Source organism: Salmo salar, chromosome 28 (assembly GCF_965601325.2).
Source record: "Salmo salar chromosome 28, fSalSal1, whole genome shotgun sequence".
Classification (NCBI taxonomy): Eukaryota; Metazoa; Chordata; class Actinopteri; order Salmoniformes; family Salmonidae; genus Salmo; species Salmo salar.
This window is the reverse complement of record NC_138318.1, coordinates 4,111,524-4,121,476: the sequence shown is the minus strand read 5'-3', so window position 1 is coordinate 4,121,476 and position 9,953 is coordinate 4,111,524. Positions and strand designations below refer to the sequence as shown.

The following is a 9,953-nucleotide window of genomic DNA, read 5'->3' as shown; positions in this document are numbered from 1 at the left end:
ACTTACGAAGTGATGTCATCACGCACACGTTGGCGATGAAATATTTGGACAAACTACAGATTACCCAAATAACGTTGGAAATTTTTGCCAGCGGGACAGCATATAAATATGCACTCCGCTGGTAAATTTATCCCAGGTGAGTACATAGGTTATTAATAAGACATATTTCGGAAACTGCACAATCAAACGATTTAATAAACTGCTTCAATATTGTGAGCATAAGTAGTTTTTTTTAACACACTCATGAACAAAAATATATATATTGTACATTATCAGGATTACTTTTATATGCCTATTCTCAATATGTGAATTTCCAAGTTTGCTAGTATACAAATGGTCAGAGAGATTATTTTATAAAGTCAAATGGAAAAGTGAATACTTTATTGCAAATAGGCTGATCATAAAAACACTAAACAGAAAAGAGAACGCAAACACTTTTGAAAACATATTTATTTGAATTTATTTGAACATCAGATATACTCGGTAATTGTTAGTCAGCAAGAACCGTCTGCACATTTGATATTGATGTGTATAGAAACCAAAACAAGAAATACTTTTGGGGTTTTGGAAAACTGTGTGAAGCTGTGGATGCTGTATAGGGGGCTATATTTCAAACCTGTGAAATATCAATACAAAATTATAAAATCTAAATACACAAGTTGCTTTTGGTGGAATATTGGTGGACACTGTATTTCTGTAAACACTCAAATGAAATAGGTCCATCATGTTTCTGCTCAACGTCATACCTACAGGTAACTGCCAAAATAAAGAAAACACTTGAGTAAATGAGGGATAAAAAGTATATTGAAAGTAGGTGTGGTTCTTAAGTTAATTAAGCAATTAACATCCCATCATGCTTAGGGTCATGTATAAAAATGACCAGTTGCCCATTATTTTGGCTACCATGGCTTGAAGAGATCTCAGTTACTTTGAAAGAGGAGCCTCAAAGGAGCATAGGGAGTTTAAAGGGTATGTGTATCAAATCAAAGTTTATTGGTCACATTTAGCAGAGGTTATAGTGGGTGTGGTCAAAAGGCTAACGTTATTAACTTCTAACAATGCAGTAAAATGTCAATTACACAAATTATTAAAATGTTTTAAAGTACAAAATCCAATTAACCCAAATAGCACTCATAGCGGTAACCAAAGGGCAATCTATATGTATGTACACTGGAAGAATCTACAAAAGATATACTACGAATATGTACAGCCAGTGCTTGACTTGGGCAGCAGCTCACCGGAGCTGAGTACCAGCACCTCCATTTTTCTACTGCTAGAAAATTATTGTGGAGCTCCTGCACCATAAACAGTACCACCACCCAAAACGAGTACTGGCACCTATTTCAGCCCAATTAAAGCACTGTGTACAGCATTATATATATTGGTGAGTTATGTCAAGAATCCAGGATATAAATATATATGCGGTGTGTATAAACAGTGTAACTAAATACTAAAGCACAGCAGTAGAAATATTAGAATGAGCTATGTCGGGAAGTGTCCAGTGCAGGGCTTTCCAACCCTGTTCCTGGATAGCTACAGTCCTGTAGGTTTTTGCTCCAACTCTAATCTAGCTCACCTGATTCAAAACATTTGCTGGTTGATAAGCTGAATCAGGTTAGTTACAACTGGTGTTGGAGCAAAAACCTAAAAGAGGGTAGCTCTCCAGGAACAGGGTTGGAGAACCCTGGTTGAGTGGTTCAATGTCTCTGACATCAGACAGCAGTGTGTGTGACTGTGTGTGTGTGTGTCACCAGATATCAACCCAATTGAACACTTATGGAAGATTCTGCATTTTCCACCACCATCAACAAAACAACAGATTATGGAATTTCTCATGGAAGAATAATGTTGCATCCCTACAATAGAGTTCCAGATACTTGTCTGAATCTATGCCAAGGCGCATTTATGCTGTTCTGGCTGCTCGTGGTGGTCAAACGCCCTACTAAAACACTTTATGTTGGTGTTTCTTTAATTTTGGAAGTTACCTGTAGATTTACAGTACCAGTCAAAAGTTTGGACACACCTACTTATTCAAGTGTTTTTCTTTATTTTTACTATGCTCTACATTGTAGAATAATAGTGAAGACATCATCAGTATGAAATAGCACATATGGATTCATGTAGTAACCAAAAGTGTTAAACAAATCTAAAAATATTTTATATTTGAGATTCTTCAAAGTAGCCACACTAATTTGTGGAATTTCTTTCCTTCTTAATGCATTTGAGCCAATCAGTTCTGTTGTGACAAGGTAGGGGTGGTATACAGAAGATAGCCCTATTTGGTAAAAGACCAAGTCGATATTATGGCAAGAACAGCTCAAATAAGCAAAGAGAAATGACAGTCCATCATTACTTTAAGACAGGAAGGTGAGTCAATCCGGAACATTTCAAGGACTTTTAAAGTTTCTTCAAGTGCAGTTGCAAAAACCATCAAGCTCTATGATGAAACTGGCTCTAATGAGGACCGCGACAGGAAAGGAAGACCCAGAGTTACCTCTGCTGCAGAGGATAAGTTCATTAGAGTTACCAGCCTCAGAAATTGCAGCCCAAATAAATGCTTCACAGAGTTCAAGTAACAGACACATCTCAAAATGAACTGTTCAGAGGAGACTGCGTGAATCAGGCCTTCATGGTCAAATTGCTGCAAAGAAACCACTACTAAAGGACACCAATAAGAAGAAGAGAATTGCTTGGGCCAAGAAACACGAGCAATGGACATTACACCGGTAGAAATTTGTTGATTTTTGGTTTCAACCGCAGTGTCTTTGTGAGAGGCAGAGTAGAACGGATGATCTCTGCATGTGTGGTTCCCACCGTGGAGGTGTGATGGTGCTTTGCTGGTGAAAGTGTCAGTGATTTATGTAGAATTCATGGCACACTTAACCAGCATGGCTACCACAGCGATACGCCTTCCCATCTGGTTTGCGCTTAGTGGGACTATAATTTGTTTTTCAACAGGACAATGACCCAAAACACACCTCCAGGCTGTGATGGAGTGCTGCATCAGATGACCTGGCCTCCACAATCACATGGCCTCAACCAAATGAAGATGGTGTGAGGTGGATTGGACCGCAGAGTGAAGGAAAAGCAGCCAAAAAGTGCTTAACATTTGTGGGAACTCCTTCAAGACTGTTGGAAAAGCATTCCAGGTGAAACTGGTTGAGAAAATGCCAAGGTGTCATCAAGGCAAAAGTTGGCTACTTTGAAGAATCTCAAATATAACATTTATTTTGATTTGTTTAACACTTTTTTGCTTACATGATTCCATGTGTTATTTGATGTCTTCATTTGATGTCTTCACTATAATTCTACAATGTAGAAAATAATAAAACATAAAAACCCTTCAATGAGTAGCTGTATCCAAACTTTTGACTGGTACTGTGCATTGCATCTATTCACCTCAAACTTTGTCCCAAAATGTATGGTTTTACACATTTGGCCCTACCTAACAGATAAATGTAGATGTGGACATTCTTGAAATGGGACTCCCACTAATGTTTAGTGACTGCTTCTTGTTAATATACTGAAAAACTCAAATGCTTCACTGACAAAAAATAAATAAATGGGGGAAAGTCAGTTCAGTGCAGTTTATGGCACAATATTGGAGAACTCTGGTGCAGAAGTCATGAACTCTGCAACGATGCACCCTCTGAACCAAGACTGGGCTAAAACGGAATATAATGGCCTTATATAGTGCATAAACACCATGTCAGAATACAGATCCTTCCTTTTTTAACTCAATGACTACGTTTCATTACACCAACAGGTTCATAAAATATTTACATTGCCTTCTGTAAAAAACAATCCAAAGATGTCATTGAAATTATGGTTTAATGCCCTTTGATGGAACGAGGCCATTTTCCAACACAGGAATAGATGCCCAACAGGAGAAAAGACAATACACAATGCCAAAGTATTCATAACCCTCCAATTGCAGTTCACAACATGGCAATCCCAGAGTTGACAGGGATTCTTCCCACACATCTTCCCTTTGATTTGACCTTCTTTACTTTTCACCCAGTAAGCAACTGGAGACGTTCATTCTTCCCCACCCAGTTGAAGCTGCTAGTCCCAGCAGACATTTACTTTGCAGGCCTTCGTCTATTAGACCTTTATTTCTACACTGGCGTCCAAATCAACTGAAGTCACTTGTCCAACAAGGGACACCCAACATCCTACCCAAATTACCTCAGCACAAGAGCACATCAGAGGGCTAAAATGGCCCAATCGAACTTTGCCAGGGTCAGTGATATTTTCCAAGAGGCAGACAAAAATCCTTAAAAATACAAAAATGTTTATTTCTGAAAATGACAAATGAAAAAAAAAAACTAAACCATACAAATTGTTGTTTGGTTATTAGCATACCAGGATCTAACAATGGATAATCGGTCACTCGGGATCAGACAGACGCTCAGAGGCAATCAATACATCTCCACTTCTGCACCCCTAAATTATATAAATGTAGCCAAACGTTGAGGCAAAGTAGAGGGCCAAAAGAGGCCACTAGTGGTGTGAAATGGCATCCATTCTGCACGATGTACTGTATGAAGGGGACAAAGGTGTCAGATTTATTTTAGTTAAAAACAAAATGCAATCCAAATAAAGTGATGTTGACAACCATTTGAAATATCATGAAGGGGAATTGACTGACTCTTGGCATGAATATGATGAGCACAGCAAGAGTTAGAGGGAGCTATTTTGACTAAATTTAACACAGGTTAGCATTTGTCATAATGAATCTTGTTCTGGAGGCAGCTCTGCCGTGGTCACTAGCAGGCACAGCTAGGCATAAAAATCTGACTTTAAACCCAACCACACTGCTAACCCTAAATTATGACTAAAAAGCTAATTTCTGTTTTCATGAATACCTACAGTATAGCCCCTTTTGACTTTTCAGCTGGCGCATCTAAGGGGAAATTGCAGAGTTCTTCCTCCAGGACAAGACTCAAGAGATATGTCAACATGCAAATTTAACTGCTGGGACATCCCAATGTTTCTAACCTACCTTCAACTAGCTAAAACCACCATCCACTTCAGAAAGATATGAACAGAAAGAAATGAAGAAACCACCTTGACCAAAAGCCTTGTCCCGGGCCTGTAAAAGAAGCAGTGTTGGTGGCACTCGATATTGCACCTTTTCCTGTGGCAACGGAGTCAGCTGTAGGCTTTGTAAGCCCAATCTTTATTCTACAGGAGATAAACATGTATTTCTCTTTCTTAAACTTTTATTGTGGTTGTACAATATTCCCTGATGGCCTGCTGTGGCCGTTGAGATTTTAACAGATTCCTGAAAGAACATCAAAAAAAATAATGAGAATTAGAGGGGTGATGGAATTGTCCGTTGAGGGGGAACCGGGAATCCTGTTGACTTTTTTGGTCGCTCTCATGTCCCCTTCTTAAAACGTTACACTCTGGTCACACACACGCCACTGTGCTGCTGTGGTCCCGCCATTTGTTCTGAGGACGAAAAATACACATGATCTACAGTAAGCACAATGGTTTGAAAACTCATCCTTTCCTGTTTGGAAGGATGCAGTGAGTTATGCAATCTGACAGAACATGTGTGCATGTGTTGCTCTTGAAGAGCCCCACCTATGTTAGCTTCTTCGCTTTGTTGTAAAGCGAGTCCACAACTTTGCTCATGTTCTGAATAGTCTCCAAGGCTGCTCCATAAGTCTTGTCAACTGGTGGCTCGTCAAATATGATCAAGACGCCCTCGCCTTGGTCAAGGATCCCTATAATGAGTCATACAGGCAATTTAGACTAAATTACATTTCACTGAACAGAAGAAGCCTAATACAATTAGAGGTATGATACGGTAGTTTATACCAGACATGTACCAAGCAAGTAGACAATTGATTTACCATGAAACTTCTTGTCCAGGATCATCTGTGACAATTTCCTCTCGACATCCGCCTAAAGGGGGGAACGTATCCACTGATTACTGACAATACATCAAGGCATATAGGATTCATAAGATGTGGGAATATTATATCACAGGACTAAATGCTTGCTGATTTTCCCCCTTCTCAAATACCAAAGAAATTAAGGTAGCAAAGCAGAAACCTCTACCTTTGACAGTTTGATGAGACCTGATATGTGTTCAATCTGGAAGAGAAAAACACCATAAAGGATTATATGAGTGGTTAGTTAGAAATCCAACATCAAGCAATATTTACCGGCCCCAGATGTACATACCTGTACTCTGGAGAAGGGTTCGATGACACGGATAAGGTTCCCTTCCAGCAGGTTGTCATACAGCGTGGCCAGGTGGGTTCTGATGATGGGGTCGTCCCTCAACTCTGCTTTGTATTCTGTAAGGGCCTAGAGATGGAGGGGGGGAAATAGGAGGAGAGGGAGAGGAAAGAAAGAGGGAGAAAAGAAAGAGGCTTAGTGGGGAGGAGAGGGAAGGTGAGACAAGGGAGGATACAAATGGGCCCGTCACAATAGAGGTCCTCAGAAAGAAAAAAAATAAAACATTGCACCAACAATGAGGGCTAAAGGAATTTGTTACCTTTTCAAAGTCTGCTAATGATCTGTTCTTGCTGGCTTGTGCAACGCATTTCAGTGCATCTGTCTGCAAAGGGAGGTAGAGACTATGGTCAGCCAGGTACCAACCAATTTAAAAACTTGTTACACAATGCAAGTTGAGAAAAACCACCCCCACGTGCGCAAATGGCGGGTTCTTACCTGTCGGCCTGCATGCCGCAGGGCCAGTTTACCGCTGATCAGGGACTGCACCTCTTCTGGTCTGAAAGAGACCAGCACCAGAGGGTCAACCAAGTCGGAACACATCAACGCTACCCCAAGCCATACCTGTATGCTTCATATCACTGCGACACAGCTAGGAGGTAGTATCACTTACAGGCTGAGCATGATCTTGCAGAGCAGCATGTATTTGAGACCGGTAATGGCTTTAGGGTGGTCGATGGAATCGTAGCCCTCAAAGGCCTCAAAGAAGTATGAGTAGGCAGTCTTCCAGTCTTTCTCCGAAGCTGCATGGACAATCCCTGCAGGGGAGGAAGCATGGTCAGTCATCCACACTAAGCATGGCACTTCGCCACCTCAACACACAGCTCTTCTTAAATTTGGGTCAGAAAACTAATTCTGGGTGTTACAAATGAGTAAGACATTGACTCACTGAAATCCCTGGTAAATGAATACAGTGAACATAGGCCATTTTACAGCTTCATTGATTATTTTATTGGTAGAACAAAAGAGCTCAGAGTGTATTCTATTCTGTTTTATAACATTCTGTTGTTTCTGACAAAATAACAACATAAGCTGCCATTAGTGTTCCTCAATGGCTTAGAAACTGTAGGGGGCTATGGATGGAGGCTCGTTCACTGGGACTGACCTGACATCATGTCCAGGGCGGCTTGCAGCTTGGGGGGACAGTAGATGCCGTTGGCCGTGGTGCGGGCTGAGGTGAGAGCGGCACGAGCCTTGGGCAGGTTGCTGAGCGCGTGGTACGTCTTGCTCTCCTGCAGCTGCACCTCCACCAGCAGCGCCTTGTCATCCATCTTCTTCAGCTCATGGAGCAGCTGGGTGCCTGAACACCAGAGAAACATACTATAATGGTCATATAGTAATTTAGCTGACACTTATCTAAAGTGCCTTCTAGTTAACACATCTTTAGTATACCGGTGTGGCTCACAATCTTGGTGTTGTGGAATATTAAAGATCAACTCAATGTCATGAGTCTCGACCTGTTTGACAGCTCATTATAAGGCGTCCAGGAGACGGGGGTGAATGGGATACTAAGTCATGCTACTTAGCTTTGGACACAGCTATGGGTGAACATATCCAATGCGTAGCCCTCCACGCTCAGACAGATGCTGAGCTCATGGAGCAGGGATAATATTGTCAGTCCATACAGATAGAACTGTTACTCACCAAGCGCCAAGGCCTCCTGGTATCTTTTGGTGTCAAAATAGAGCGAGATCAGACGGGCCTGGGGAGAGGGGAAGAGAAATGTGTCATTGATTGCTATTGAAACATCATAGTGTAAAAATATGAATGATATCACTCTGGGATGGAGGGGAAATGTGTTGAGAAGAGACTAAATGACATATGGTCTTCAAACTAAAGTGTCAGAGTCTACAACAGCTCATCTTCTAGGTGAAAGGGGTCAGCTTACCTCAAGAGCCTGCCTGAGGAAGGTCCTCTTCTCCACCTTGGCCCACTCGATGCATTCCAGACACAGCTCCACCTCCTGGCCTGTAGCTGCCTCCATGTCTAGGAAGAGGTCCAGCAGGGAGCGGACCAGCCGGGCTGCCTTAGCCTTACTGATGGAGATGAGGAATGGCCGCACAAACTTCAGCAGACCCCCCAACTCTGGGGTAGAGGAATGACCACAGCAGAGATTAGGGTTAAATGAATGACAACAGTAAGCATATCTTGTCTACCCAATAAGCTTATCTATCCAAGGTTGTGTTGTGTCTGTCAAAATAGTGATGTTAGCTTCACAACTGCAAATAATCTGTTATTGGGTACTACAGAACAGTTAAGCAATGGCCCATACAGTGAATCATTGTGCAGTTAATGGATTACACACTCCCAAGTTAGTCTAGTTCAGCAGCCAGGCTAATAGACCAGATATGGTGTTTGTGTTGAGTCTCACCTGCAGCCTGTCCTGTTTTGGCCAGGAGTGACCCCAGCTCCAAGATGCTTTGTTCTTTAACCCGAACGGCTTCTTCATCACTGTCCTGGATATCTCTCCTCACTGTTCGACAAGGAAAATAATGCACAGATTGGCAGTATCTTTTCATACACTGACAATGTCAATCTCTTAGTCCTAGCTAACTACTATGCTCCTTGTCTGTCTTAGTTAATGCTTATCTGGGTCTACTAGGGTTGCAAGTCAACAGAGCTAACTGGGGCCCCGTGACTAATGCAATTTGATGACAACTACAACACAGGGAATAGCATGCTACAAAGCTAGCTACAGAACTGTCAACAACAGTTTGGTAGTTAATTAGCTACCTAACGATAGCTAATGAAGAAAAGTGGATTTGATCTCACTGGTCATTTGGCAACGTATGCAAGCTAACGTAGTAACTAATTTTAGAGCGTCTAACAGTAGCTACATTGTCTACACCAAAATTACATACCTAACTAAGACTAATTCAATTATCAAGTTCATTGAAGTAGCTAGTTAGCTAACTGGTTACTATAGCTGGCTAACTAGCTTTTATTACAAGGCTAGCTAGCCAGCCAACAACGCTAGCTAGCTAACGTTAGCTAGCGACTTTGAATTGTATTGTGAAAACTGTTAGTTACAAACACGTTGCATAAAAACATAAGTAGCAAGTTAACGTCTTTGCAGTCAGTCTGGGCTTTCCAGATCATCATGGCCTACTACAGCTAGCTAGTCATCCAACGACCACCTTGCTAGCTATCTAGCAAACAACCCAACGATTCCACAGTGAGTCAGCACCGCACACAAACCGGCTCTTGTCAGTGTATAAAACTGACTTTGCGGTGACTTAAATCGTGCATAAATACAACAACAATACGAGTCTTTCTCGTCTAAATGCCTACAATCATTACTTACCGATAGAATGTAGAATATCAATAGAGGCGTTACGATCCGTGCTAATGAGAGACTGAGCTCTCTGAAACTCAACCACTGCCGCAGCCGCCATCTTAGCTAGCTAGCTACCGATTCAAAAGCTGCCTGCCTACAACAATCAACAACGCCATAAGGAAATACGTAAAGGATTACGCAGCTACATCACCAGAGAGGGAGCCAAATATACGTTTTGGGGATTGTAGTTCAGTATTTATAGTAAACAGTAGATTATATTTTGCTGTGCTGACTCACCCAATCAAAGAAATTGTAGGAGCAGAATGTCATGACAATTTCACTTAGGCCCAATCATCAGCATTTAGTGTAGGCCTACACAGTTGTGTTGCGAGGGTACGCTATACACTAATTTCTTAATCCCAAT

General features: G+C 41.5%; 1 protein-coding gene across 1 annotated transcript; it reads right to left on the bottom strand.

The window, feature by feature from the left end:
* Positions 1–5,154: 5,154 nt before the first annotated feature.
* LOC106589296 (26S proteasome non-ATPase regulatory subunit 11B) lies at positions 5,155–9,718 on the bottom strand. Its single transcript, XM_014179078.3, has 13 exons — positions 9,557–9,718; positions 8,624–8,725; positions 8,141–8,337; positions 7,897–7,954; positions 7,358–7,552; positions 6,866–7,010; positions 6,691–6,751; positions 6,515–6,577; positions 6,199–6,324; positions 6,073–6,108; positions 5,865–5,916; positions 5,593–5,735; positions 5,155–5,457 (listed from the first exon to the last, which is right to left on the bottom strand). The coding sequence occupies exons 1-12, from the start codon at positions 9,645–9,647 to the stop codon at positions 5,593–5,595; spliced, it is 1,269 nt and encodes a 422-aa protein (XP_014034553.1). The 5' UTR covers positions 9,648–9,718; the 3' UTR covers positions 5,155–5,457.
* Between the last annotated feature and the right edge of the window lie 235 nt (positions 9,719–9,953).

Bases quoted from the DNA above. Each gene is read 5' to 3' on its own strand.
- LOC106589296 (XM_014179078.3), bottom strand. From the start codon at position 9,647: ATGGCGGCTGCGGCAGTGGTTGAGTTTCAGAGAGCTCAGTCTCTCATT. The intron at 8,726-9,556 runs GTAAGTAATGAT...CTTGTCGAACAG, and splicing joins TGATATTCTACATTCTATCG to TGAGGAGAGATATCCAGGAC. The intron at 8,338-8,623 runs GTGAGACTCAAC...CCTCTACCCCAG, and splicing joins CAAAACAGGACAGGCTGCAG to AGTTGGGGGGTCTGCTGAAG.